The 16,123-nt window shown below is 39.4% G+C and overlaps 1 protein-coding gene across 2 annotated transcripts; it reads right to left on the reverse strand.

Moving 5' to 3' along the window:
• Nucleotides 1-511: 511 nt before the first annotated feature.
• LOC145864046 (uncharacterized) lies at nt 512-11,871 on the reverse strand. 2 transcript variants are annotated; one of them, XM_082969076.1, is made up of 2 exons: nt 11,233-11,871; nt 512-3,530 (listed from the first exon to the last, which is right to left on the reverse strand). In XM_082969076.1, the coding sequence occupies exons 1-2, from the start codon at nt 11,636-11,638 to the stop codon at nt 2,905-2,907; spliced, it is 1,032 nt and encodes a 343-aa protein (XP_082825202.1). In that variant the 5' UTR covers nt 11,639-11,871; the 3' UTR covers nt 512-2,904. The 2 variants fall into 2 exon arrangements, with proteins under 2 accessions (XP_082825202.1, XP_082825204.1); XM_082969078.1 differs by lacking the exon at nt 512-3,530 and adding an exon at nt 3,538-9,855.
• Nucleotides 11,872-16,123: the final 4,252 nt, after the last annotated feature.

The following is a 16,123-nucleotide window of genomic DNA, read 5'->3' on the forward strand; positions in this document are numbered from 1 at the left end:
AACCTAATGCAGCACATTGTGACATCTGTGCATCCAGACCTAATGCAGCTTGGAGTGATCAGAAGTCACATTTAGGTGCCAGGTGTAACTGAGGCTGTAGATGCTGCATATCCATTACTTTGAGGGTTTTATATAATTTGACTAAATGTGTTTCTTTCTGTGTTGCAGGGGCAGTCAAGAAATGGAACGGCAAGGCCACAGAACATGACATAAACAGAGCTGTGGAGACCACCTCAAACCCCTGGTAGAGCCGGGGGTGGTGTTTACCACTCCTTCAGCAGGCTGGAAAAGTGGGATTGATCTGTTTGATCCATTTGTTTGTTTCAGTTGAATCCTTTGACATATTGATTTCAACAAATAAACTGGGTTGGTTGAAAAGTGATACTAAACATTCATACCATGCACTATTTTGACAGTGGAACATATACTGATTTTATACTGTTTTTCATACTAAGATGGACCAATAGTCTGTTGATTGGTCAGTCATTGGGTTAATTTGTTTTACAATATGTTCAAATCAAATCAAGCTTTATTTATACAGCACATTTCATACATGGATGCAACACAATGACTTCACAGGAATAAACAAATATTTACCACAACAAACAAGATTAACAACTGAAAGACTAGTGAGCATTCTAAGGAAATTCCATTGATTAAAATATTAACAATTGGATGCAACATCCAACCCAAAATATCAGCTTGTTTTACAATACTGTTTGTTGTTACGTTCCCCAGCAAGAAACCAGAAATGTCCCATAATTAGATTTGTATTTTTTTTTTTTTTATTATAAAATGTTGCTCAAACAGACAAAGAGTCACTGACAACAATCACAATTGAATAGTAACAACAACTGGGACCTAAAAGTCACCCACCATGAGACCCACTAAATCTGCCCAAGAAGAGGAAAACAAAAGAAAAACCCACACCAAACTTAAAGACAGGAAGCAAACCAAAAAGGTGGAGCAACTAAAGGTGTTGACTCTCCACATGTATCAAGACAACTGGAGCACTGGGCCAGACACTCTTAAATAGAACCTGGACCAGCTCAGGTGAAACACCTTCCCACTAACGAGATGGACAAGCCAGCACAGGTGTAACACATACTGACTAACGAGGTGACACCAATCAGTGCGTCCTACGTGCTAACGGAGCTAGACGTGCTAACGGAGCTAGACGTGCTAACGGAGCTAGACGTGCTAACGGAGCTAGACGTGCTAACGGAGCTAGACGTGCTAACGGAGCTAGACGTGCTAACGAGCTAGACGTGCTAACGGGCTACACGTGCTATAGTCCAACCTCAAAACATAAATGGAAAAACCAAAGCCTGAAACACCTTCCCCCTTAGACAAATATATCCTATATTTTTGTTGGACAAGTTTGCTCACCACCAACAGAAAACAACTTCCTTTTCTCATTATAATCATCTACAAAGCTTCACCTTCACCAATATAAACATGGTGTCTACTGGCTGTCAACAATTAAAAACAAGAAGAAAAAAAAAAAACATTTTCTAAATATATAATTTTCTACTTTTTCTAATTTTTTTAAACATTTTTTTTTTAACTCACTAGCTTCTAGAACTCACTAGCTTCTAGAACTCTCGTCTTCCTAAAACTCACTCGTTTCTTGAACTCCAATACGGAAAAACGTTCAGTCAAAATAAATTGTGATCCATGATAACTCACTGGCTAAACACAAAACTATTTAACTACCCACCCTTGAGACAATCAGCAACCAAGTTGTCCTTACCACAGACATGTCTGATTTCAAGAGGAAACTCCTGCAATATCCATAGTAACTTTCCACCTCACTGCAGAGCTTCTCTCTCTTTTCAGGGTTCACTAGATAGGCATGTTGTTGGGTCGGGGACCAATCCCCAATGTCATGCTCTAGTACATTTGGGTTGGCACATCTGAGAATGAACCCTGATATTCTAAAAGCAGGGTAACAATGTCAATATAATTGTACCAAAAAATTGTCAGTTGGTTGCTTGAAAAAATATCATTACTAAATGTTACATGAAATGTAAATATGAAATATGAAAAGCAAATGTACACCCCTTTGTTAATGGTGGGATAGCCCCAATGTCAAAACACAGTTTTAAAGTGTCCAAATCAATAATCAATATGCAGAAACAGTTTGGGATGAATTGAAATCCTAAACATAAAATGTGCTATATACACAAACATCTGCCACAATAATCATATTACTTGTATTTATTTAAACAAGCACCTTATAAACTGCACAAGCACCAGAAACACTGTTGTTTTGACAAGTAGCAATAAATCACTGATATCCATTAGGGGGGAAATCAGGTTGTACATGCTGTTGAAACTAACACAACTAAAAGAAAACATGGAAATGGGAGACATATTTTACCTCACTGGTTAAAGGACAACCTGCAGAAGACAGTCAGCTACATTTTGGACTGATACATTTAAATGTAGGGGGTCGCTGAACAAAATAACACAACACTAATTTGTCATAACTCATCAATATCATGCTAAAATCATTTGTGTGACAGAAGGGAGATGAGGTTGCATGTCATGTTAAAACTAACAGCTCAAAAACCACACAGAATCTGGGAATGTGTACATCACTGGGTAGAGGACAATTGATAGAAAACAGCTAGCTACATTTTGAAGTGTTGTATTTTGATTCAAGTGGGTCACCAACATGTTATACTTAACAACTCTTTCTTTGTTAGTCACTTTTTGTTAAATCTCATAAATAATACTCTTTCAATTCAGAGCCTGGATCTTTCCACTGAGGCTAAGATCAATTAAACAGGGGGCAAATGTTTCAGGTTCTACATTCTGACATCATTAAAATACTCCTACTACAATGTTAAAACATTCTACATTGTGACATTATTTCATTGATATCATGAAACAAATCCTTCATGTATGAATTTTCTGATGTTTGATCAGAGATCTTTTATCAGAGTATCTCTTGTCACATTGATCACAGCTTTGAGGTTTCTCCCCTGTGTGTGTTCTCCGGTGTGAAGTCAGCTTGCTAGATGTATAAAAACTCTTCCCACATTGATCACAGCCATAAGATCTTTCTCCTGTGTGTGTCCTATGGTGTATATTTAGATAGCAAGACGTAGAAAAACTCTTCCCACATTGATTACAGCTATATGGCTTCTCTCCTGTGTGTGTCCTATGGTGTATAGTTAGATAGCTAGATGTAGAAAATCTCTTCCCACATTGACTACAGCTATATGGTTTCTCTCCTGTGTGTGTTCTCTGGTGCAAAGTCAGATGGGTAGATGTAGTAAAACTCTTCCCACATTGATCACAGCCAAAAGGTTTCTCTCCAGTGTGAATTCTTTTATGTATTTTAAGGTCTACTGAAGAGATGAATCTCTTCCCACAGTCAGAGCAGCAGTGAGATTTCGCTCCTATGTGTATTCGCTGGTGTTTCTTGAGGAGTTCTGATCTGGAGAGACTCTTCTCTGCCTCGTCAGTATCATGATGTTGTTGAGGCTCCCCAGAGGATCCACGATAGTCACATCTCTCTCCTGTGTGAACGACAAAGTCACTGTTTATTTGAGGTAAAAGGTGATGCCCAGAGCGTACCCATAAAGTTGTACAACAATTGACATCTGTTAAATTTGACAATTAAGACAGAAAAGTTAGCAACAAAAGTCAAATTTTGTCTTGTTTTCACATTAGTGGTAACTAGAAATAAGTTATTAAAGTTGTTGAAATCCTAAGCAGTGTGCCAGACGACTTTTGGTCTCCAATATAGGCCCCTTTCTGTGTTTGCTAAAATTGCGGCACGAGGGTAACGCGCACACAATTTGGTTGCAGAAACTCCTCCATGCTAAAGAGGAAACCACTAGTTATGGATGTAGTATATCTGGTAATGAGGAAACCACTAGTTATGGATGTAGTATATCTGCTAATGAGGAAACCACTAGTTATGGATGTAGTATATCTGGTAATGAGGAAACCACTAGTTATGGATGTAGTATATCTGGTAATGAGGAAACCACTAGTTATGGATGTAGTATATCTGCCTGGAGCAAAAATGGTGAGCAAAGATTTTAGTTTTTCCACAATGTATTCTGAATATTACAGCTCACTATCAGCACAAGATCAGGAGTGCTACTCAAGGAAACTCACATTAAGCTCTGTGTCTATTCACTAATTCACCACCGTGGGGGAAAACTCAGGGGAGTTCTCATAGGCTGACAGCAAAAATAGCCTCCATTTACAGGTTGCTTTTGAGTGCATTTCACATTACTTTTGGAAAGGAATTGTAAGACTCGTTTGAATGTCCTGGTTAATATGTTTGTGTTATTTGTGTTACAAATCAACTGCTTTATACTTAAAAAACACTTCAACCAGTGAAATGCTCTTTGGCTAGCTTTGCCATCAGCCTGACAATGAGGGTTTGTACACTAAGTGTTAAACAAATTGGCCCATAACTTCACCAAACAATAATACAGACCTCCTGTAGGACACATAACATCACCTAACAACAACATAGACCTACTGTAGGACCCATAACTTCACCTAACAACAACATAGACCTACTGTAGGACCCATAACTTCACCTAACAACAACATAGACCTCCTGTAGGACACATAACATCACCTAACAACAACATAGACCTCCTGTAGGACCCATAACTTCACCAAACAATAACATAGACCTAGGACTATAAATCATTTAATATTTTAGGTGAAACATGGAAACTAAAATGTCTTTGTCATGACATTTCATAACCTGATCACCAGATAATGTTGTGAATAATCCCACTAGGCTACTCTGTAATGGGTTGTCATTCTAAATGTCCTGAATAAAGGAACGTGACAGAATTGCGCATCACATTTAACAAACCAAACATTGAAATACCCTTATAGAAGGTAAAGTAAAAACCCAAACCGGTCCGTGCATCAATACTGGTATATAGTAAAATATGGTTTACCGCCCATCCCCAAGGCTAGGTTGAGTGTGGGCAGACATCGTAAACATCACACTCAGGCAGAGAAGACGTTTGATCCGCCCAAAGACCCAATCCATCTCTACTATTAGTTCATGTTAGTAAACTGTAAACAAACTGTATCCTTTCAGTTGAGCGTCCTAGCACTACGCCTGTCTACCAATCCATCTATACTATTAGTTCATGTTAGTAAACTGTAAACAAACTGTATCCTTTCAGTTGAGCGTACTAGCACTATGCCTGTCTACCAATCCATCTCTACTATTAGTTCATGTTAGTAAACTGTAAACAAACTGTATCCTTTCAGTTGAGCGTACTAGCACTATGCCTGTCTACCAATCCATCTATACTATTAGTTCATGTTAGTAAATTGAAAACAAACTGGATCCTTTCAGTTGAGCGTACTAGTGCTACGCCTGTCTACCAATCCATCTACAGTGGGGCAAAAAAGTATTTAGTCAGCCACCAATTGTGCAAGTTGTCCCACTTAAAAATATGAGAGAGGCCTGTAACTTTCATCATAGGTACACGTCAACTATGACAGACAAAATTAAGAAGAAAAAAAGACAGAAAATCACATTGTAGGATTTTTTATGAATTTATTTGCAAATTATGGTGGAAAATAAGTATTTGGTCACCTACAAACAAGCAAGATTTCTGGCTCTCACAGACCTGTAACTTCTTCTTTAAGAGGCTCCTCTGTCCTCCACTTGTTACCTGTATTAATGGCACCTGTTTGAATTTGTTATCAGTATAAAAGACACCTGTCCACAACCTCAAACAGTCACACTCCAAACTCCACTATGGCCAAGACCAAAGAGCTGTCAAAGGACACCAGAAACAAAATTGTAGACCTGCACCAGGCTGGGAAGACTGAATCTGCAATAGGTAAGCAGCTTGGTTTGAAGAAATCAACTGTGGGAGCAATTATTTGGAAATGGAAGACATACAAGACCACTGATAATCTCCCTCGATCTGAGGCTCCACGCAAGATCTCACCCCGTGGGGTCAAAATGATCACAAGAACGGTGAGCAAAAATCCCAGAAGCACACGGGGGGACCTAGTGAATGACCTGCAGAGAGCTGGGACCAAAGTAACAAAGCCTACCATCAGTAACACACTACGCCGCCAGGGACTCAAATCCTGCAGTGCCAGACGTGTCCCCTTGCTTAACCTCTATGGGCTAGGTGGGACGCTTGTGTAATCCCGTGGCGCGATATTCAAATACCTTAGAAATGCTATTACTTCAATTTCTCAAACATATGACTATTTTACACCATTTTAAAGACAAGATTCTCGTTAATCTAACCACACTGTCCGATTTCAAAAAGGCTTTACAACGAAAGCAAAACATTAGATTATGTCAGCAGAGTATCCAGCCAGAAATAATCAGACACCCATTTTTCAAGCTAGCATATAATGTCACAAAAACCAAAACCACAGCTAAATGCAGCACTAACCTTTGATGATCTTCATCAGATGACACTCCTAGGACATTATGTTATACAATACATGCATGTTTTGTTCAATCAAGTTCATATTTATATAAAAAAAACAGCTTTTAACATTAGCATGTGACTAGCATTCCCACCAAACACTTCCGGTGAATTTACTAAATTACTCACGATAAACGTTCACAAAAAACATAACAATTATTTTAAGAATTATAGATACAGAACTCCTTTATGCACTCGCTATGTCCGATTTTAAAATAGCTTTTCGGTGAAAGCACATTTTGCAATATTCTGAGTAGATAGCCCGGCCATCACAGGCTAGCTATTTTGACACCCACCTAGTGTGGTACTCACCAAACTCAGAATTACTATTAGAAAAATTGGATTACCTTTGCTGTTCTTCGTCAGAATGCACTCCCAGGACTTCTACTTCAATAACAAATGTTGGTTTGGTTCCAAATAATCCATAGTTATATCCAAATAGCGGCGTTTTGTTCGTGCGTTCAAGACATTATCCGAAGGGTAAAGAAGGGTGACGCGCCCGACGCGTTTCGTGACAAAAAATGTCAAAATATTCCATTACCGTACTTCGAAGCATGTCAAACGCTGTTTAAAATCAATTTTTATGCGATTTTTCTCGTAAAAAAGCGATAATATTCCGACCGGGAGTCGTTGTTTTCATTCAAAGAGAGAGAAAGTAAACATGGTGTCGGCTCGTGCATGCGCCTCCAGTCTCATTGTCCTCAGATCGACAACTATCCAAATGCGCTTCTGTTTTTCAGCCATGGCCTGCAAAGTCACTATTCATCGTTCTGGCGCCTTCTGAGAGCCTATGGGAGCGTTAGAAAATGTCACGTTATGCCAGAGATCCCCTGTTTTGGTTAGAGATTATCAAGAAGGCCAGGAAATAGTCAGAGAGAGCGCTTCCTGTTTGGAATCTTCTCAGGTTTTGGCCTGCCAAATGAGTTCTGTTATACTCACAGACACCATTCAAACAGTTTTAGAAACTTTAGGGTGTTTTCTATCCAAATCAAACAATTATATGCATATTCTAGTTACTGGGCAGGAGTAGTAACCAGATTAAATCGGGTACATTTTTTGTCCGGCCATGCAAATACTGCCCCCTATCCCCAACAGGCTAAGCCAGTACATGTCCAGGCCCGTCTGAAGTTTGCTAGAGAGCATTTGGATGATCCAGAAGAGGATTGGGAGAATGTCATATGGTCAGATGAAACCAAAATAGAACTTTTTGGTAAAAACTCAACTCGTCGTGTTTGGAGGACAAAGAATGCTGAGTTGCATCCAAAGAACACCATACCTACTGTGAAGCATGGGGGTGGAAACATCATGCTTTGGGGCTGTTTTTCTGCAAAAGGACCAGGACGACTGATCCGTGTAAAGGAAAGAATGAATGGGGCCATGTATCGTGAGATTTTGAGTGAAAACCTCCTTCCATCAGCAAGGGCATTGAAGATGAAACGTGGCTGGGTCTTTCAGCATGACAATGATCCCAAACACACCGCCCGGGCAACGAAGGAGTGGCTTCGTAAGAAGCATTTCAAGGTCCTGGAGTGGCCTAGCCAGTCTCCAGATCTCAACCCCATAGAAAATCTTTGGAGGGAGTTGAAAGTCCGTGTTGCCCAGCGACAGCCCCAAAACATCACTGGTCTAGAGGAGATCTGCATGGAGGAATGGGCCAAAATACCAGCAACAGTGTGTGAAAACCTTGTGAAGACTTACAGAAAACGTTTGACCTGTGTCATTGCCAACAAAGGGTATATAACAAAGTATTGAGATAAACTTTTGTTATTGACCAAATACTTATTTTCCACCATAATTTGCAAATAAATTCATAAAAAAATCCTACAATGTGATTTTCTGTATTTTTTTTCCTCATTTTGTCTGTCATAGTTGAAGTGTTCCTATGATGAAAATTACAGGCCTCTCATCTTTTTAAGTGGGAGAACTTGCACAATTGGTGGCTGACTAAATACTGTTTTGCCCCACTGTATACTATTAGTTCATGTTAGTAAACTGTAAACAAACTGTATCCTTTCAGTTGAGCGTACTAGCACTACGCCTGTCTACCAATCCATCTCTACTATTAGTTCATGTTAGTAAACAGTAAACAAACTGGATCCTTTCAGTTGAGCGTACTAGCACTACGCCTGTCTACCAATCCATCTAATACTATTAGTTCATGTTAGTAAACTGTAAACAAACTGGATCCTTTCAGTTGAGCGTACTAGCACTACGCCTGTCTACCGGAAGTTGATGCTGTTGCTATGCAACCTCGCTACCAATCTATTCCTAGTATTTACTGAATATCTGTCTACCAAGTTGTTAAGTTGTTTGTTCTCCCTTTGCACCACCTCCGCCTTGCCATGAATAGAGTCTACAGTACCTTTCACCACCTCCACCTTGCCATGAATAGAGTCTACAGTACCTTTCACCACCTCCACCTTGCCATGAATAGAGTCTACAGTACCTTTCACCACCTCCACCTTGCCATGAATAGAGTCTACAGTACCTTTCACCACCTCCACCTTGCCATGAATAGAGTCTACAGTACCTTTCACCACCTCCACCTTGCCATGAAGAGTCTACAGTACCTTTCACCACCTCCACCTTGCCATGAATAGAGTCTACAGTACCTTTCACCACCTCCACCTTGCCATGAATAGAGTCTACAGTACCTTTCACCACCTCCACCTTGCCATGAAGAGTCTACAGTACCTTTCACCACCTCCACCTTGCCATGAATAGAGTCTACAGTACCTTTCACCACCTCCACCTTGCCATGAATAGAGTCTACAGCACCTTTCACCACCTCCACCTTGCCATGAATAGAGTCTACAGCACCTTTCACCACCTCCACCTTTCCATGAATAGAGTCTACAGTACCTTTCACCACCTCCACCTTGCCATGAAGAGTCTACAGTACCTTTCACCACCTCCACCTTGCCATGAATAGAGTCTACAGTACCTTTCACCACCTCCACCTTGCCATGAATAGAGTCTACAGTACCTTTCACCACCTCCACCTTGCCATGAATAGAGTCTACAGTACCTTTCACCACCTCCACCTTGCCATGAAGAGTCTACAGTACCTTTCAGTGCCGTGTTCTCTTTCCTTAAGTTGGCTGAATTCTAGACTGGCACATAATGCATTAATGTCCTCTCGTAATAAATCCAAGATATCAAGTTTGGCAAGCCTTTCATTGATGGATTTTAACAAGTCAACATCCATATCAGTAAACCTCTCAACTTGGTTTCGGTTTGTTTTGTTGTTTGGGTTGGTTGTCCTTAACAACGCTCGAATCTCCGAAACCAGCGACATGTTCTTCGAGTTCGTCAAGCTCTTCAATGGATACTGAATCATCCAGCGTGTTTACAGGGATAGTTAAACACTGCTCTCTGGTACTCAGACGAGAGTGCTCTGAAATCGGAGTAGATAGTCAGAGTGAATTTATGAAATCACCCGGCTGTCCATTGAGAAAGCACAACGACTATACCATTTAGCTAAGCTAAGAATGACGGGAATAATCAAGTCAATAAACGTTGGGTAGTTAGTTAGATAGAATATAGTTAATATACTGGCAAGTTTGATGTATAAGTAGCCAACTAACGTTAGGTAGCTAGTTAACATACCGGTACATACTGCTGTAATAACATGCTAACAAATTGTCAGCCAAAATAACGTGTAAGGTAACTTATTTGAAAAGTCATTACTTTATTACATTGCTCAACATTTTATTAACATTTGGCATAATTAGTTAAAGCAATGAATTTGTATCAGCTTTCGTTGGACTTCGGCTGCATATATAAATTGGCTGAATATTATACAATGACTTATCAATAGCTGTAACAATTTGACCCCCACAGGAAATCTACACTGGCAGTTATAGAAAGACCCATTTACTATAAAACCATTGATTCTTGAAGAATATAACTTATAAATGTCTCAAATGTTTCAACTTTATTACCCCACCAGAAACCAAAACATTAGCTTGTATAACGCCACTGTTTGTAAACAAGCACTGTAAAGCCTTAATCTTGTTAAAAACGATAATTTTGACCTTATGGATGACTGGTCCTTGTATTTATAGTATAGTGAATTCAGGGGGTAGCCCTGAACTGAACTCAAACCTGGGTCCAGCGACTGTCAAGCCAACACCTTATAACTGTTACGCCAAGATGTCTGAACTTCTTAACGAGGTCGCTAGGTGTTGGGTTACGGTTGCTACAATAGCTTCCTCTATGAATTTGAGAGTGGTTACATTTCTCCAGCCCCCATTCCTCAGCTGTTTACCAAACCAAGTCTCAGGGCTGACAATTTTTTGCTATTTAAATCCTAGGTTACCCGTATAAAATAGCCGCACATCTATCAACCAATCTGCAGTTCATACAATAACAAAGCTGTCATTCCACCACTAGTTTGGTTATAAGATGATGATGGGGCTGGAGAAATGTAACTAGTCTCAAATTCATAGACAGACCTATGGATGCAAGGACTGACCATCCATGATATCAACATTATAGTTTTAACCATGTTGAGGCTATACAGTGTTGGTTTACATTGTTTCTAAACATTGGAGTAAAAAAAAAAGCTTATTTAGGGTTATGATGGGGTACAACAGTTGAACTAAGCTCATGAGGCATGTGTTATATTCTTCAAGAATCAATGGCTATAAATAAATAATTTTTAAAGTCTAAATATGGATGTAGCTATTGCATATTTCCCCTTTAACTTTAACACCAAACATCAGTTCAACAACTGCAGAGTTTGTGCCTCTGTCTTTAAGACAGTACTTACTAGTGTTAATCAGGGTCCGTTTATCGTTAGAACCATTGGATGCCTTAAGATGCCTTTGGGAAACCGAGCCCAGAAATCCAGTTTCATCCTCTTCATCCTCCTCTTCTTCCAATGTGACAGTCATCTCCCCCTCCTCCTCTTTCACCCCAAAAACCTCATCCTCCTCTTTCTCTTCCTCTTCTTTAACAGTAACATCCTCCTCCTCTTTCACTCTGAACGCATCTTCCTCATCTTTCACTGAAACGTCTTTCTCTTCTTCTTTCACTGTAACAGCCTCACCCTCTACTTGTTTTTGTATTGGGACATCCTCTTCCTCCTCTTTCACGACAACGTTCAGCCACAGACCCTCTTTCTCCGTCCAGCAGACCTCTTCTTTAACAGGAGGAGAGTTGTTTAGTGAGCTCATGGTCGGGAATGCTAGCTAACTATGCTAATGCTAACTTAACCAGCCCGCTAGCTGACTAAAAACAACAACACCGTAAATATGGAATTAAAACGGATAACTAACTAGACGATATCAGTGGGTTTAAACCACAGTGGCTAATATACACTAAAGCGTCTAAAGAGCTTTATTGGTTCGGCTATTTTGTCTAGCAAGCTACCGAGGTGGCTGACGAACTGTTGCTACTGTTGAAAGAAGAGTTCCGTCCACTACGTCACACCAACAGCATTGCGTTAAATTCCCAGACCGCCATCTGCTGACTGGAGTGGGTAACGCAGTTTAGTAAAATGTATATTTAATTTTCTGACAAAAAGTTAAAGGGTAGGTATCAGGGACGTCGCTAGGCCTAAAATAATCATTACCCCCCCCCCCCAAATAAATTATATTATATCAAATCAAATACAGACATATATCGAATACATTTTTTTGACATATTGTTTTGTATACGTTTTAAAGATTCTAAGTACTGTTCCAAATCAGATAAAAAAATTAAGAAAAGGGGCTTTTTCTTCATACATTTTGATTTGTGGATGAAAGATTTTCCTAATAAAATAAAGAGATTTATGACATACTCACGTTCAATTGTGGAATCAGTGTAGTAAAATAATATGTCAAACTTAGTAATATCAATGGTTGTATGCAATTTGCGGCTAAGATATAGTTTTACATCAGTCCAAAACACTTCACTATATAAACAATTACAGAATAAGTGTTCAATAGATTCAGTTTCTAGTTCACAAAAACTGCATTCACTGGTAACGTCAAATATATATTTAGAAATCAAGCTATTACACGGATAGCATCTATGGATTATCTTAAAGGAGATCTCCTTTACTTTATTGGTCACCATAAATCTGTGTGGAGTGAGCCAAGCACGGCGCCAGTTTACATCAAACGATGAAGCCCAACAAGATATCGCAGAGGGAATAGACTTCCTGTAGAAAATATCCCTTATTAAACGATTGTTGAATTTCGTATCTAGTAGACCAATGCCATTCAACTGAATATCGCTTACAATCGGAGATATTCCAAAATATGCATTATTCTGAAGTAAGGTTTTTATCCCACTAGGTATAGCTTTAATAACAGTGTCATATTCCTTGCTTGAAACCTCAAAGTTGTATATTTCCATAAATTCTCTCCGTGTAAATAGATTCCCACTGTTATTAACCAATTGGCTGACAAGAACAATGTTTTTCGAGAACCATTTATGGTTAAATAACATCTTATTTCTATGTAATATTGACCCATTGTTCCAAATAAAACATTTATGAGGTGAAAAGTTGTGTTTATACAACAAAGCCCAGCACATTAAAGCCTGCTTGTGAAAAACCGCCAGTTTCACAGGAATTTTACCCACAATATATGGACATTGTAGTAAAAAATTAAGCCCTCCGAACTTCTGAAAAACAAAATGAGGTATAATATTCCAGAAGCTATGAGGATTTTTTATGTACCTTTTAATCCAGTTGACCTTAGATTTCACTCTCTTCAATCAGATATCAAAGACATTTAGACCGCCATCACAAACCCTGTTGGTGATAACATCTCTTTTTATCTTATGTGGCTTGTTTTTCCATATGAAGTTGTACAAACGCCTATCTAAGGTACAGCAAGTGGATTTGGGAATGTCTAGGAGAGAGGGGTACCCCTACACAGAACTGAACTGGGTCAAAGATGGTGGACAGAAATACTAGGAGAGAGGGGTACCCCTACACAGAACTGAACTGGGTCAAAGATGGCGGACAGAAATACTAGGAGAGAGGGGTACCCCTACACAGAACTGAACTGGATCAAAGATGGTGGACAGAAATTCTAGGAGAGAGGGGTACCCCTACACAGAACTGAACATGGATCAAAGATGGCGGACAGAAATACTAGGAGAGAGGGGTACCCCTACACAGAACTGAACTGGATCAAAGATGGCGGACAGAAATACTAGGATGGAAGCAAATGTAAGGGATTATAACGAATCATGCAGAAACATGTACAGTTGACAGGAATGTTAGTTAATGTAGAGACAAACGATTATGCATTTTTTTATTGTAAAGTTCATTTACGAAAATCGCGATTTAGCAAGCTAGCTGACTAGCTAACATTAGCCAGCTAGCTGACTAGCTAACATTAACCAGCTAGCTGACTAGCTAACATTAGCCAGCTAGCTGGCTAGCTTTATGGGTGTTGTGACATGAGTATGAAATTGTCATTCTGGTTGTTTTAGGGACTCCTGAAACAACCAGCAAACCAGGCTGTCGTTTTGTGAAACAGTGGATCTATAGAATCTAGCTAGCTGAAGAGTTTACTGCAAATTGAATGTACAATTTTGTAAGCTTGCCTTGCTGATATTAGCCATGCAGATAGATGAAATAACCTAGCTAGCTATGTTCTTGCTTATTGTGCAGTGGATGATTAAAATACCTGTATGCCTATGGATGTGTAGCCAGCTATCTAGCCGATCTGTGTATGGACCCAAACGTTTGGTATACATATTAGTTCAGAACCTAGCTATGAACCTCAGCTATCATAGCCAGTTGTATCAACTTCAAAACAGCCTGAATGACATTAATGAAGCCTATGGATTGAGTAGAATATAATATCATGTTGTGCCAAGGATGCAAGTCGTATATACATGTAGTTATTACCATGCATGAGATCCCCACATTGTAGCCTGTACATTTAATATATTCACTGATCGTGTACTCTACCTTGCCAAATAAAGGTGCAGTTTAGGTATGAATGTATTTGACATTATTTTTCAGTCATATCCAATACCAGGAGTATCAAATCCCTTCTTTGAATGACGCTGTGTCTGCATGTATGTATTACAATTATACACTTCAACAGTGTTTACCAATCTTGGTCCTGGGACATCAATGGTTACACATTGTAACTAATAGACTAGAAACAGGATTTAACTAGTTAATTCATATATACAGAAATATGTTAAAAAACAGAACACTACACTTCCTATGCATCATGTAAATACTCTGACACTGGTTCATCTCAACATCTAATGCCCTTCATCTGCATTGATCTGGTAAACACAGGATAGGTGGAGTATTTCATCAAATTAGACTTCATTTCAACCAGTAGAGAATGTGAAATGCTTTATTGAAAAGCTCATTAACCAAGTGTTATAAATACAAGTTCAATCTGTCCTTCAATGCACATCTGTTGTGCATTATAAAAACAGAGGAAGAAAGAGGTGGTGAGAGAGGTGTAAAAGACAGAAAGGGAAAGAGGTAAGCACATAGGAGCAGGGAAGGCAGCACATGATTAATGAATCACAGTGCTACCTAAACATTCTCTCAGTTCATCACAATTACATAATAGTGTCTCTCGTCGGCCCAAAGGTTCTTAAAAGCAGGTGAGGTGGCGATGATGGGACTGGGGGTTGGCATCCTCTCACATCAAAACATACCTGCAGACGAGAGACAGATGGAGAGAGAGAGCATGTTTAAGCCTTGTGTTTTTATTTTTTATTCTAACATTGTTAGTCATCAATCAGGAGGTGAAATGCAAAACTGACCTTGGATCATTAACTCTGGGACTACTGCATCTCTATCTGTATTTCAATGTAAAGCATCTCTTTAATAATACTTCCTGTATAATATAAACTGACCTGGGATCATTAACTCTGGGACTACTGCATCTCTATCTGTATTTCAATGTAAAGCATCTCTTTAATAATACTTCCTGTTGAACTGACCAAGTGACCTCTCACCTCTGATCATGCTGTGCCCTCTATGTAGCCAGTTCAGATGCAGGAGGGGTTCACCGACACAGCTGATTTAACCTAGAGGATTTAGGGAGAAGGGGAGAGAGGGATGAAGTGAAGGAGAGAGACTGTTATTGAGAAAATAAGGTAGTTAAAGTGACAGTGTTCAACAGGAATCTGTGTGTGGCCTCACCTGGTGTCCACACCACACTAAGTGGCTGCAGAGTACTTTATGCTGAAAAACATGAACGGACACACAATGACAAACAATATAGCGTAGTTATAGAAATAATGAAGTGTCTTACTATTCTCCATGGTTGGCCCTCTTGCCTATTCTTTGAAGGTGGAAGGAGCCACAGTTATACACCTGAGCCTGCTTACTGCACAACACAATCCATCAATCAGACTGATACATGAGTGTGTAGGTATGGGGTATAGGGTGTCTAATTGTTCTACATTTTTTCAATATGGGTGATTTAAAATAGCCTGTTTTGTTTTTGTACAGACATCACACCCTTACCTAAACAGCACCCTCACATGAGAAGTAGAAATCAAAGGGAGAGAAACTGTGAATTGAATAACTGCAGTTGACATAGCTCAGTAAATGGAAGAATACTCTTATTGCAATGTGAATGGCTCTTAAAAGAGCCTTTGGTTGTGCATAGTGACATCTATGGTGTTGCCAGGGAACAGCACCCTCTTTGAAGAAGTAGGAGGTGAAGATCTCCTGC

The sequence above is a fragment of the Salmo salar genome, chromosome 02 (assembly GCF_965601325.2).
Source record: "Salmo salar chromosome 02, fSalSal1, whole genome shotgun sequence".
Classification (NCBI taxonomy): domain Eukaryota; kingdom Metazoa; phylum Chordata; class Actinopteri; order Salmoniformes; family Salmonidae; genus Salmo; species Salmo salar.